The sequence below is a fragment of the Aotus nancymaae genome, unplaced genomic scaffold (genome assembly GCF_030222135.1).
Source record: "Aotus nancymaae isolate 86718 unplaced genomic scaffold, 86718_ANA_hifiasm-v0.15.2.pri h1tg000016l, whole genome shotgun sequence".
In the NCBI taxonomy this organism is placed as follows: domain Eukaryota; kingdom Metazoa; phylum Chordata; class Mammalia; order Primates; family Aotidae; genus Aotus; species Aotus nancymaae.
Window position 1 is genome coordinate 31,897,965 of NW_026988428.1, and position 15,315 is coordinate 31,913,279.

General features: G+C 39.4%; 1 protein-coding gene across 2 annotated transcripts in view; it reads left to right on the forward strand.

Annotated features, from left to right (window-relative positions):
* The first annotated feature begins 8,244 nt into the window (after positions 1-8,244).
* The window catches only part of CPM (carboxypeptidase M), a 97,485-nt gene continuing 90,414 nt past the window's right edge, over positions 8,245-15,315 (forward strand). For both annotated transcript variants that reach the window (XM_012441409.3, XM_064377005.1), the window contains exons 1-2: positions 8,245-8,293; positions 8,605-8,767. In XM_012441409.3, the coding sequence (XP_012296832.2) occupies positions 8,608-8,767 (160 nt within the window). In that variant the 5' untranslated portion in view covers positions 8,245-8,293; positions 8,605-8,607. The remainder of the gene's footprint in view (positions 8,294-8,604; positions 8,768-15,315) is intronic.

A 15,315-nucleotide genomic window follows, 5' to 3' on the forward strand; every position in this document is an offset into this window, starting at 1 on the left:
AAATGGGAGCTTTTCTGTCTCCTCCAACTTCATTGGAGGGTCCACCCAGACTCTCACCTTTGCTTACAAGGAGAGGAGGAAGAGGCCCAAGAGGCCCAGGGAATCCTCTGGACCATCAGATTACCAATGAAGGAGGAGAATCAAGCTCTGATATGTTAGCCAATTCTCACAAGGGTCCTTAAGACACAGGGCCCCTGTCACCTCTGTGGGAAAAGGGAGCTTCTGGAGATGATTTTCCACCAAGGGATTTCCCAGGTCCAGTACATGCTCCATTTGCAAGTATGCTCATTTAAAAAAAATTTTTTTAAAGCTGAATATATGTTTTATTAATCAGAGATACTAATTTTACTATCTGTTCATGTAGTAACACAGTGGAGGAAAAAAATCTTCTAGCATCCGTGAGTATATCATTACTATTCTGAATTGGGAAGGCAGCCAGCCATAAGTGGTCTGTAATAGGTTTCAAATGGATTCATCTTAATACTATAGAATTATTTCTGTATTTTGGTAGTCAAAAAATAATTGACTTTTTGCAGGTCTTATAAAACTAAAATTATCAGTATCTTATTGGTAGCAACTGGTTATTTGGTGAAAATTATATTACATGAAAATGTTTTTTGAGAAGGACTTTGATAATGAAAGAAAAAAATATTATTGTTACAGTAAGTTTTATATATTTTGAAATAATTCCTCTTTTTTAAAAAACAGGTGTTAAGATAGGACAAAAATTACATTAAAAGTTAATGATATTTCCTTTAATCATCTGTATTTGAAGAGGCACATTTTTCTCAATGTTGTAAAAATTAATTTGTTAGATCAAATAATTATTCTGGTGTCAATTTTCAAATAAAAGAATAGGTAATGGAAGTTATAAAATAAATGATTTATTAGGGCACAGAACAGGTTCTCTTAGTTATAAAATGTCTTACCAATCTCTTAAACAGTGAGAAATGTCTACCCACTGAGACCTGGATTTTTCCTCCTTCCTCCACACTGTGAAGGCAGAAGTGAGTTCCTTCAGGCTTGATTCCACCTTCAAATAAGCCTGCTTCTGAACATCCAGAATCACAGCAAGAAACCGGACAAGATTTTTGCTCTCTTTAAAAGGGATTTTGACTGATCTCATTTTCAATTTAAAGTAACTACTGTTACTGTTTAACTGCTATTTATACTTAATTTACTTATACTTTTGCTAAAATATAGATGTAAATAAAGATGATTTAAATATGAATCTTATGAGTACATGATTTCTTTTATTTTATTCTAGATAGTATAACTATTTTAATTTGATTAATCCACTATTATATAAACAATAGTAGGAGTTTTATATATGTAATCTTGCAGGTGGGGAGGCTTTAAATTCTAAAGGCTATGGCTTTATGCCAAGAACTATATTTACTGTGGTTGTAGACAAAGGTGAAAGTAAATTTATGCTTAATTACATAAATTTTAATTGATTTAAAGACTTGTTTGGCATTGATAATAATAAAATCAGCTAGTTTTTTTATAAAAAAAAAAGTCATAGCATATGTATTGTGAACTATGAGTTTAGTTGATAATAATGTATCAGCATTGGCTCATCAGTTGTAACAGATATGCCACACTAATGCCAGATGTTAATAATAAGGGAAACTGCGTATGTGGGTGGGGCAGGAAAAGGGTGTATTGGAACTCTATATTTTCTGTTCAATTTTTCTGCAAACCTCAAACTGCTCTAAAAATTCATTGAAAAAATGAGATGTAAGAAGGAAAAGTAAATGAAAAAATAAAAATATCTAAGAAATAAAAATAGAAGAAACTATAAATTAATATATAATTTAAGAATAAACTTGGTAGGAATATATCAAAAAACATGAATCAAGAAAGAAAAGACTAATACACCACTAGAAAAATGAGAAAAAGATATTAATAGACTTTTTTAAAAAGGAAGAACAATAAATGTTCAATAAGACTATGAGAGAAATGTTCGGTCACATTAATATGAAAACTTAAAGTTATGAGATTTCATTTTTATCTATGAAATTGGCAAACATTTTTAAAAGAGATAGTAGTAATCACGAGGGGCCAAACAGGCCCTTTCACATATGACCAGCGAGGACTGTAAATTGGGATGACCTTTGGTCAGAAAAAAATTTCCAAAACTTGGAAGGCAAAATATGATTGTATAATATGTTTTCATGTGAGGGCATTGCCTAACTAGCCCATCTAAGGTGAATTAAATCCTGATTTGTTATTGATTTGGACATTTTACAACTGTAAATTCAGATGTTAACTAGTAGAAGACTGGTAAGATGTTAATATTTTTGTCCAATAGAGATATAATTTCTGTCCTGCACAGATGAAAATGATTTCTGCTCTGTAAAGAAGACAGCACCAAAAGCTATGGTTTATCACTCTGTAGGACATTCATCAGATTTATATCTAATTTAGCAAAAATTTATAATGATTTTAGTATTCTTTTTCTTATATATGTATATATTACATACATGTATTATAGTATATATACATAATATACATACTATATGTATATATATCATATACATTATGGGATGTATATACTCATATATACATAATATATGCATATATTATATATAATACATCATACATATACATATGTACATAAGTATATACATATAGATATATGTACATAATATATGTATATACTTATAGGTATACATTATATCTATATATGTATATACATTATAGATAGAAATACATATGTACACATATATATAGATATATATATATTGTGTGTGTGTGTTTGTATGTACACACAACTTCTCATGTCTTTCTTTGAACTGGCTTTGTTACCCTCCTGGTTTCTTCATTAATGAGTTAAAATAAAAACTTGACCTGTGTGTACTCTATATTTGTATGAGAATACTTTTTAGCATTTAAAAAATTATATATTTAACATTTTCTAGGAGTAAACTTGGCCAAATATTTTAAGTCTTAAAAATGTACATGCTTTTTAACCTCGCAATTGCATGTTTAAGAATTGATCCTAAGGAGCTAAGGATGTGCTCAAAGACTTAGCTCTGAGAATGTTTAGAGATGTGCTGTGTATCATAATGAAATGCCAGAAACAAACATGCAACATTAGGGCACTGATTAATACCTACATGGGTGTATGTTTGTTTGGGTTGTTTTTTTTTTAGACAGAATCTCATTCTGTCATCCAAGCTGGAGTGCAGTGCTGCGATCATGGCTCACTGCAACTTCAAATTCCTGGGCTCAAGCAATCTTCCCGCCTCGGCCTCCTGAGTAGCTGGGATTACAGGCGTGTGCCACCATGCCTCCTCCCTATAAGAATGGTTGTTTCCAGGTACATAAAATGTGTAAGTTTAAAGTTTTTCTTTTGCCTTGTTCATATTTTCTTGTGACACTTTCAAAAGAAAAAAGTTTGAAAGTCACAAAGTCTAGTTCTACTGTTCTCATTCTTGTTGACATCTATTGAGGTGCTTAGCCCCTGACTATAGTTTTTCCCTCTGTCCCAATTCCTGCTACTATCTTAGAAAATTCAGAGCCCTTAAACAGATCTGATCCAACACTCTGGCTTTTTCATTCCTGGATTTCCCATTTCCAGTGATCTTTACCTCCTCTTCACTTTTGTAATTCACTCTAAGACATGTTGATCCTGTTTTCATTCAGAATTAGTCATTGGTCCTCTCTAACACTTTTGTGCTTTTTTTCTCTGCTTTGCTTTTACATTAAAATGCATTTGTTGTTTTTCCAATTTGAAAAAGAATGCATGTTTACTGGGAAAACTTTTCAGAAAATACAGAAAGATTTAAATTAGCACTCAGCATGTTGGGAACCTTAGAAACATACTTCTAGGAATGGTTTTTGTTTGCTTCATCTAAATGAGATCTTACTATTCATTTCACTTTTATTATCTGCTTTTTGCCACTGAACAATTTATCTTTCCAAGTCAGTGGATACAGATCTATATTGAAATTATTATGGCTGAAAAATAATTAATTGTACAGCTATCATATTCTTTATATTCTAGGATTTCTCAGCTTCAGCACTACTGACATTTTGGCCTGGATAAGTCTTTGTTGTGGGAGGCTGCGCTGTGCACTGAAGGATATTTAACAGCCTCCCTGTCCTCTGTATCAGTACTAGATGCCAGTAGCTCCCACCCCTAGTTATGACCATCAGAAATGTCTCCAGATATTGCCAAATGTTTGCTGTGGGCAATACTGCCTCAAGTTGAGAACCACTGATCTAACCAATCTGCTATTGTTTGACATTTAGGTTTTATCTACTGTGTCACAATTTAAAGCAGCAGCACTTGTGAAGCTCCTAACATATACAAATTCAGCACATCTTTAAATTACTTCTATAGCATAAATTTCTAGCAAGGAATGGCACACTTAAAATGTTGATGTGTATTCCTACATTTCTCTCCAGAAAGATTGTATTAATGTACAATACCATTAAAACAGCATAAATGTCATTTCCTGAGATCCTGTCTACTTCCAGGTATTGTCAATCTTTTTCATTTTGCTTTGTGATAAGGAAAACAAAATATTAAACTTGTAATTCTTTGCTTACCAGGTTGGTAATCTTTATATTAGCTATTTGTGTTACGGCTTTTATAAACAGCTTATTAATGTCCTTTGCTCATCCTTGATTTTGTAAGAGCTGTTAATTCCTTCTTCCAATTTGTAATTTTTCTTATAACCTGATTTAAACCTTTTTTCTGAAAACTTTATAAGGTTTCCTGTACAGAAGTCATACATTTTTATGTTTTTAAATTATCGGCCTTTTAACTATGGTATTACATTTAATTGTGTCATACTTAGAAAGATCACCTCTAGAGCCAGGCCCGGTGGTTCACACCTGTAGCACTTTGGGAGGCTGAGGTGGGCAGATAACTTGAGGTCAGGAGTTTGAGACCAGCCTGGCCAACGTGGTGAAACCCTGTCTCTACTAAAAATACAAAAATTAGCCAAGCATAGTGACGGGCCTGTAATCCCACGTACTCAGGAGGCTGAGGCAGGAGAACTGCTTGAACCTGGGAGGCGGAGGCTGCAGTGAGCTAAAATCATGCCACTGCACTCCAGCCTGGATGACAGAGCGAGGCTCCATTTCAAAAAAGAAAGGAAATAAAGAAGGAAGGAAGGAAGGAACAGAAAAAAAAACCAAGAGCACCTCTAAAATATTAAACTTCAGTATTTTACTCTATTAGGCTAATCTTTTATTTTGCTGATATCTTTCATACTCTAACACTAAATCTTTTTTCTCTCTAGACAAGTGCACCTTAAACTTGAATGTACATATACATCTGGAAATCCTATTAAAATGTGTTCTGATTCAGTAGGTTTGGCGTGGGATGAGGGATTCTGCATTTCCAACAAGCTCCAGGTGATGCCAGCGCTGCCCGTGGCCGCACTCGGAGTTACAACAAGCTCCAGGTGATGCCAGTGCTGCCTGTGGCCACACTCGGAGTTACTGCTCCTAAACCTTCAGAGCTCAGTCCTCTGTACCCTCCATTTTCTGACTCTTTCCTGAAGTTCCTTCCTTTCCTACCTAGTGTGAACTCCAAAGGCAGCAATTTCAACTACAGCTCGTCTCCTTGTTCTTCTGGAACAACAATCCTGGCAATCTCCATTCCAGTATCGATGAAGCCACCATTTCTTCCAGTCTCCAGCCACAGCACCCCTGCAGGATATTAGATAGCTTCCACGTACTTCCATTAAAAATGTGATTTTTCAGGTACATCAGCAAGCCTTCACTTTGTTCCCTTTCCCATTCCTAGAGTAACTGCCTAAATGTAATCGCCTCAAGCTCCAGTCCCCCTCCTCTCACACCTCTTAATCAATGAACAACAACAAAAGAACTTCTTCAAGCCATCCAGTGGAAATAATATTTAGCATAGTGACTACCGCATAATTAAAAATACAAACCTACTCAAAAACTCAACAATGTCATATTAAGATTTTCCAACACTTGAGCCAGGTGCGGTGGCTCACGCATGTAATCCGAGGACTTTGGGAGGCTGAGGCAGAATGATCACTCGAGGCCAGAAGTTTGAGACTAGCCTGGCAAACATTGCAAAACTTTGTCTCTACTAAAATACAAAAGTTGGTCAGGTTTGGTGATGCTCACCTGTAATCCCAGCTATTCTGGAAAGCTGAAACACAAGAATTGCTTGAACCTGGGAGGTGGAAGCTGCAGTGGGCTGAGATTGCACCCCTGCACTCAAGCCAGGGAAACAGAGTGAGACTGTGTCACTAAATAAATAAACAAACAAACAGCTTCTCATTAAAAAAATATATATTCCCCCCACTGGCAAGATGGCTGAATAGAAACAGCGCCAGTCTGCAGCTCTCAACAAGATGGACATAGACAGCGGGTGACTTCTGCATTTACAACTGAGGTATCCAGTTCATCTCACTGGGACTGATTGAACAGTGGGTGCAGCCCACGGAGAATGAACCGAAGCAGGGTGGGGCATTGCCTCACCCAGGAAGCGCAAGGGGTCGGGGCATGCCCCTCCCCTAGTCAAGGAAAGCCATGAGAGACTGTACTGGGAGGAACAGTCCACTCCAGCCCAGATACTGCACTTTTCCCATGGCCTTCACAACTGGCAGACCAGGAGACTCCCTCCAGTTCCTACTCTACCAGGGCCCTGGGTTTCAAGCACAAATCTGGGCAGCTATTTGGGCAGTCACCAAGCTAGCAGCAGCTTTTTTTTTTTTTTCATATCCCAGTGGCACCTGGAATGCCAGCAAGACAGAACTGTTCACTCCCCTGGAAAGGGGGCTGAAGCCAGGGAGCCAAGTGGTCTGTGGCCAGGTGACTCGGTGGGTCCCATCCCCACGGAACCCAGCAAGCTAAGATTCACTGGCTTGAAATTCTTGCTGCCAGCATAGCAGTCTGAAGTCGACCTGGGATGCTCAAGCTTGGTGGGGGCAGGGGCAGCCGCCATTGCTGAGGCTTGAGTAGGCAGTTTTACCCTCACAGTGTAAACAAAGCCACCAGGAAGTTCAAACTGGGCAGAGCCCACGAGACCAGCTCAGCAAGGCCACTGCTGCCAGACTGCCTCTCTGGATTCCTCCTCTCTGGGCAGAGTATCCCTGAAAAAACAGGCAGCAGCCCTAGTCAGGGACTTATAGATAAAGCTGCCATCTCCTTGGGACAGAGTACCTCAGGGAAAGGGTGGCTGTTTCAGCAGACTTAAACATCTATTTAATGAGTCAGGGGCTTGCATCTGTATTTTTCATCTGTAAAAGAGGAATGTTATCTCAAATCAGTGGTTTTCAAACTTTTTGTATTCACCAGACCTTTGAACCGGCTCCAATGGGGTTACCACAATTAGAGCGAGAGAGCAAGAGAGAAAGGGAGAGAGAGCGAGAGAGCCAGAGAGAAAGAGCAAGAGCAAGCGAGAGCGCTAGAGAGAGACAGCTGGCCCGCGCCACAAACCACCTCTCAGGTTTAAGTGAAGACTTCGTTCTCTCTCGTGCAGAGATCATGCCATCCTTCCAGAAAGAAGCATTTTAGGACAAGGGACCTGGAACTGGAAACTCCTAAGGCGTGCCGGTGGAGGAAGCATCGGATTTACAACAGTGGCTCTGCCTTCTTCCATGTGATTTCCAGTTTTAAATTCAACTCTCATTTACGCAAATCCCACCCACCATGTAAATTTGTTGGACAATGTCCTGCACTCTGCACTTCGTGGCATTTAAAACTTCCACACACGCGCGTTCTCTCTTGGAGTCCCGAGATCGCTGAGCCGCGCCAAGCAGCTGGCACCGCTGGGAGCGTGGCTCGCGCTGCCAGGGCCGAGGCCGCCCATCCCGCCGTAGCCGGCGCGGGGCTCAGGGCACCCAGGACTCGGGACGCGTCCCGGCTCCAGGTGGGCCCCGGCACCGCCAACCTTAGGAAACCCGCCGAGCCCTAAACGTCTCCCAAGTGGCCGCAGCCTGCGACAGAGAATGTCCCTCCGTGGAGCGCCCGGTGGCCTGCCCAGGGCACAGCTGTGGCCGAGGGGAGGACACACTTCTAACCTGGGGTGCCAGCAAAGACTGTCCGCGAGGGGAGACTCCACGTCCCGCCGCCCTCCCGCACCCGCCGCTCCGCGAAAGGGCGCACCCAGCGTGCGCCGGCTCTCCTAGGTGTGAAGGCGGCTGAGGCCCCGCCCGGGAGGCACCCGCGCGGCTCCGGAGTGGGCCAGAGGGACGCCTGGAGGCGGGGCCCGGGCGCGCCCTCCCCCATGACGGGGCTATAACACCGTGTCCCGCCGGGCAGCCGCGGGCGGGCGGAGGTGTGCGCCTGGGCCCTGGTGAGGCTGGGGGCGCGCGGGACTTGGCGCAGCTGCGGCAGCTGCCTGCCGGGCGGCGGAGGCGCCGGGAGGAGGAGAGGGAGGAGAGGGCGGCGCAGGCCTCTGGGTTCAGGGCACCGAGGCTGCCCATGCTCCCGGGCTCCGGTTGCACGGCTCACTCCCGAAGGTGTTGCTTCCAGCTTTTGCCTCCTTAGGAAGCGGGGAGCGTCAGTGTCGGGAGACCCTGAGACCGCAGTGCCGAGCCGGAGCTGGTGATGCCCGCGCCAGCCTTCAAGTGTTCTCAGGTTCTTCTTCTTTTTATTCATCTCTAGAACATGGACTTCCCGTGCCTCTGGCTAGAGCTGTTGCTGCCTGTGGTAGCTGCGCTGGATTTCAACTACCACCACCAGGAAGGGATGGAAGCGTTTTTGAAGACCGTTGCCCAAAACTACAGTTCTATCACTCACTTACACAGTATTGGGAAATCTGTGAAAGGTATGGTCCGTCTGTGCACACTTTCCCAAACCCTCAGTCCTCCCTTTCAGTATTCATTAAATATGCCCCGGCTTCCCATTTCCTCCTCCACGTACCGACCCTGAGGGGCACAGAACAGGTAAACCGGTACCCTGCGTGTTGGTTGTTTTCTGCTTTTGTTTTGTTTTGTTGGGAGGAGTAGTAGGAAGAACTGAATTTTACTGGGCTTGTCCATTGTAATTCAGTGTCGCTGAGTCCTTTGCATTATTGGAGTTCTGTCTTTTTGGATCTTGCAGACATTTGTTATTTGGGATGTGTATTTTAGTTCCTTTTCAAGAAAACTCCAAAGTAAGTCCGTCTATCCATTTCAGTTCCCCTTTGTCTCGGCGTCTTTAAATATGACTTGGACTGTTAATGTCATTTCTTCAAGTCTCTTTTAAACTGAAATAATGCGGTTTTGTTGGTAAGATTTCTAGGCCATATGTAATTAGCCTTTTTTTTTAGTTTAAAGTTACGCAAAATTATCACTTCTACAAGTTTCTTTTAATCTAAATAGTACAATTCTGTTGGTTAGATTTGTGTCACGTATAATTAGCCCTGTGGCTTAAAATTATGCAAAAAAGTGGTTCTATAATTAAAGGCTGTTTTAAAAATGTATCCATTTGGTTTTTTGTTTGTTTGAGACAGAGTCACCCTCTTGCCCAGGCTGGAGTGCAATGGTGTGATCTTGGCTCACTGCAACCTTCGTCTCCTGGGTTCAAGCGACTCTCCTGGCCCAGACTTCCAAGTAGCTGGGATTACAGGCGCGAGCCACCATGCCCGGCTGATTTTCGTGTTTTTAGTAGAGACGGGGTTTCACCATGTTGGTCAGTCTGGTCTCAAACGCCTGACCTCAGGCGATCCACCTGCCTCAGCCTCCCAAAGTGCTGAGATTACAGATGTGAGCCACCACACCCAGCCTAAAATCTATCCATTTGAAGAAGACAATGCTAGATAATAATATATTAGTAGTGATTGAATCTCTTCCTAGCATTTTCATATTTATCATTAATAATTTATTAGTTTTAAATTAGAAATTACATTAAATTATTTTCATTTTTATGAACAGCAAGTTTGAATCAGAGAAATTAAATAATTTGTTCAGGGTCTCCCAGATGGTGAATTTTATTGCCAGGACTGGCACCCAGACCATTTGGACAAGGCAAATAATTAGATCAGATATTATTAGTTCTTAATCATCTTTTATTATCCAGATGTTCCCAAAGATGTTACCAGAAAACTTAGTCCTTAAATCAAAAGTTTCATAAAGTTTATGCAATTTGGATCACAACTGTTTGTAAGTTGTGTTCAAACTCTACCTGGATTTTAGCTCTGAGACTTTGAGTCAGTTGAGAGTCTTATAATTACCATATTCTTAATCATTTTCAAAAATATCAGGGCTATGGCTTCTATATTTGTTTATGCTAGGCTTGCAGGCCCTAAGCCTGGTATAAACATATATTGAAGAAAAAGTATTATATAAATGTATGTGCAATGCAAAGTCAATATCATGGGCTGTGTGTAATAGTACTTTGTTTTTAAACAGCATTGCCAAAGACTCGGTGCCAGAATTACTCTATATTACTCTATAATCCGAAATTATAGAGGTTGGGTGTGTGAGAAATCATATCTTGAATCAGCATACATATTCAGCCTTTTGAAATCATTTCTCCCTTAGGGCTAGAGTAGAGCAATTTAAAAAGATCTAGGAATACTAATTATATTAATTAAAAAAATATAGAACGCAACTAGCTTGAGTTATTGTTCAGTCATCATTTGAACCACAAGATGATGAGGATGTTGTTAATTTTAAGTACTAAATGATTTGGTGAGGTTGCCTCTTTTCAAACACAATGTGCTTGTGACAATTGGGGGCTCTCTTTCCTAATGTGAATCAGCAAATATGATCTATCCTGCATGATATCAAACCACAATCACAGTGAAAGTCAGCAGGCTTAATATTTTTTAAAATTTTACCTTGTATGCACCCTTGTGGTTAAAGGCTTGAGGAGTTATCGTGTAAAAATAAAATCTGACACTAGTGGTCAAATGTTTGTGTTGGGTATTACTCTGAATAATAACTCAGATTAAGAAAAATCCCAAATCTGACATCTGGCTCCAAGCAGTAGGCTAAACTGCACGCCAGTAACTGGGAGTCTGTTGCCAAAATGTCACTGCATATTAGTGTGACAGTGGAGAGATGGTGCTCCTTTGTTGGTGCTCTTTTTCACTAGATAGACTATTTTCCCTAGCCGTTCTGCCCTCTGGTGTAAGATAAGTTTGCTTAGAAAACAGAATTTATGACCGGGTGCGGTGACTCACACCTGTAATCCTGGCACTTTGGGAGGCCAAGGCAAGAGGATCACCTGAGGTCAGTAATTCAAGACCAGCCTGGCCAACATGGTGAAACCTCATCTCTACTAAAAATACAAAAACATTAGCCGAGCATGATGGCACGCACCTGTGGTCCCTGCTACTAGGGAAGCTGAAGCAGGAGAATAGCATGAACCCAGAAAGCAGAGGTTGCAGTGAGCCAAGATCATGCCACTGTACTCCAGCCTGGCCAACAAGAGTGAAACTTCATCTCAAAATAATACAATTTATTATACACATGTTATATATTTATATTACATGTATTAACATGAGCAATCTTACCCAGAAGGGAAAATAATATTCCTATGTAACCAAATACATTTTTAGTTTTTGTAAAAACTAAAATGTATGTGATATGTATATATTTACATGTTTGTTTTAATTGTGGATTATATTTTGCTTGTTTTTCCATTTCACATTATTTCATCACAAAGTCTGCAGATGTGAATTCGTTGCTGTATAGTATTTTATTCTCTTGATTGTGAATTTTCTTAGTCATTAACCTCTTTGGGCATCCGTATAGTTTTTGGTTAACTCTGTTATAAACACGGATGCTATAAAACCATTGATGCATGCCATGATAATTACCTTCTATTATTATTGGTGATTTTTGAAAACTTTCTTATTTTGAAACTTTTAAAACTCACACAAAAGTTAAGCACATTTGTACCCTTTACCCAGATTCAGCCATAGTAGACCATAATTCAGTTGAGCCTTTTGAAGGAAATCCCACTACCTAGCGACATAGTCAAGAAACTCGTAGGTGAAACAGGAGAAGCAAAAAAGGACTGATGACTTAGTTCAGAAAAATCAGAAAAGGTACAGTGTCCATCAGTTCATTCAGTCCTCATTCATTCAATTAACAGAATACCTCCCATTTATTGCCCCAAACCGCTTAGTCTAGAAGGATGCCTGGCACATAATCAATAATCTATATCTATTTATTTAGTGGATTGAATATTTACTGAGCAAAGGTCATGGGAGGCAAACAGAGATGTGTGTCATTCATTTCCCTGCCATTAGGCACCCCATTTTCAAATACAAATGTATTTACTGTGAGTTTCTCAGGGTAGTCTCTCCACACACACACCCCAAAAGTAGCAACATTTTATTATATTTTAAAAAAATAAACTCTTGTGTTGAGGGTTGACTTTCAATAGATAGCAACGAAAGAGCTGCTCTGCTACAAAAACAAAACAAAACAAAACAAAAAAAACCCAAACGGCCATTTTAAATGAGATTTCCTACCATCTATTTTAAGAATCTTGCCTTGGCCAGGTGTGGTGGCTCATGTCTATAATCCCAGCACTTAAGGAGGCTGAGGTGGGAGAATTGTTTGAGCCCAGTTTGAGACAAGCCTGGGCAACATAGTGAGACCCCGTTTCTAAGGAAAAACAAAAACAAATTTAACCAGGCATAATGGTGCATGCCTGTGGTGCCAGCTACTAGGGAAACTGAGGCATGGGAATCACTAGAGCCTGGGAGTGCAAGGCTGCAGTGAGCCATGATCGTGCCACTGTACTACAGTCTGGACTACAGAGCAAGACTCTGTCTCAAAAAAAAAAAAAAAAAAAAGAAAGAAAGAAAAAAACTTGTCTAATCATCATTGTATCTGAATATGGTAGGTGGGATAATAACACCTTCCTTACTAGAGATAATATTATTTGAGATTTTTTAAAGCCAGTCAAATGGTAGTCTCTGTTATCAAGTACTTTCCATGTAGTAGATGGTTTAATACATTATTTCAATCTCAACAACTCAAAGTAGGCATTATCCTCATTTACAAAACAGGTGAAATGAGCAACAGAGAGGTTAATTATTTTGCTGAAGATCACATAGCTAAGTGTTAGAGAGAGGATTCAAACTCAGATCTGCCTATTTCCCAAGCACCCCTCTATTCTCTTTAAAAAAGCAGCTTGACACAGATGGGGATGATTCCATGGAAGTTGAGGTCATTAGTAGAGGGTTTTAGGACCATAGTTTGGACACACTTGACCTGAAGGTATTAGTTTCTACCAAGGATCTACAGCTGTTCTATTCAAGTCAGTAGCTCTTAGCCACTATTCAATTGAGGAGTTAAATTTGACTAGGCCAAACTGAGATGTGCTAGAAAGTGACTTTGAAGACTTAATACAAAAAAGTAAAATATTTCACTAATAATGTTTTATACTGATTACATGTTGAAATGATAATATTTTAGATATGTTACGTAAGAAATATTTTTAAAAATTAATTTTAAGGCCAGGAGCAGTGGCTCACACCTGTAATTCCAGCACTTTGGGAGGCTGAGGCAGGTGTATCACCCAAGCTCAGGAGTTTGAGACCAGCCTAGGCAACATGGTTAAACCCCATCTCTACCAAAAATACAAAAATTAGCCAGGCATGGTGGCTCATGCCTGTGGTTCCAGCTACTCGGGAGGGTAAGATGGGAGGATCCCTTGAACTTGAGAGGCAGAGGTTGCAGTGACCCAAGATTGTACCATTGCACTCTAACCTGGGTGACAGAGTGAGACCCCCATCTCAAAAATAAGTAAATATATGAATAAAAATTAATTTCACCTGTTTCTTTTTACATTATTAATGTAACTACTAAAAGATTAAAATTATATATACGTCTTGCATTATATTTTGATCGGATTGTGCTGCTATAGAGAGCAATTTGTTATTAATTTTTTCCTGAATACAAAAGAAATTCTAGTTCATTTAGAAAATCTGTATCATACTACAAAGCACCAAAAAGAAAACAAAAATCTCACCATCCAAAGAAAACATTTAGTAGATTGGAATCATACTACAGAGCTTTGAGCCTTTTTACCCACTCTGAGTCAAATATCTTACTTTGTTTGTCCATGCAAATATGTACTTCTAAAACTAGATTTTTCATTTTTGTTTTGTATTCTATCAATAGATATATCATTGTTTATTTAACTCTTGCCCCACTGCTGAATATTTGTTTCTAAACTTTCCCTGTTATAATCAATGTTGTAGTGAACATCCTTGTAGCTAAGACAGCAAAAGGCTGAGCATAGGCTTGGAACCACCATGCCCAAGTGCAAATTCTGGATCCCCAGTTTTGTAGCTGTGTGACTGTGGGTCTTTAGAACAATTCCTGGAACATAGTAAGTGCTATGTAAAAGCTGCTATTACTATTATTATTATGGATACATACCCAAAAAGGGAATTATGAAGTCTAAAACAGTTTTCAGTATTTGATATACCGAATTGCCTTCCAAAAAGATTGTTGATTTATAATCTCTTGAGAAATGTATGCTAAGAAAAAGAAAACAATTCTTCTAAAACTTACACTAGTCATCAATCAATACTGTCATTAGCGCTTTGAAAGATTACTGTAGTATGTATTTCTCGTTGTTAGGCTTTAAGTATGGGGGAGAATTTATTTATCTTGCATCTTTCTCTAAGAACTCTCACCTTCCCATAATCAACAGACATTTACTGAATTCCTCCACCAGCAATCCTATACCATCTCAGATGTTCAGAAATCTCCCTAACATTGATTAAGATTCTTGCTCCTAAGAGGAATGTACTGTGCTCACATACACATATCTCTCATGATCACTTGCCCTCAACTGGGTAGATTTTAGCTGGTGATTTACCCTCAGAAAAGAACATTGTATATAAAATTTTGGCACAACACTTGGTCATCCATCACACTCTGCTCATTTCCCAAATATACTTGTAAAACCGGTTTGCTTGAGATCCTGTATAAAATGCCTATTGTGATGCATATTGAGGACAAATATCAAGAAAGCCACTAAAATCTAGGAACTTCAGCTATAATATACATGTTCGTGATTTAAAGTTATGTGGGTTTAGTAAGCCTTTTCCCTTTAACATAATACACAGAGTCCCTTTCTGAGACATCTATCAGCTATCAGCCTTATTCTTGAAACATTCAGGGTTTCTTAGAGACACTGTCTTTTTTTATTTTGTGAGGAGCTGATTCAGATTTCCCCTAATTTGTAATATGATATTTTAAGAGAAAATCAAAACAGAGAATATCCAAAAAGTAAAATAGAATTTTACTTTGCTTCTTATATCTAATAACTTTTTATTCCAAATCTCAACTGTATCTAAACAGCAATACTCTAGGGGCAAGTGACAATTGCAACTTTTAGAAAATAATAATCACAACCAAC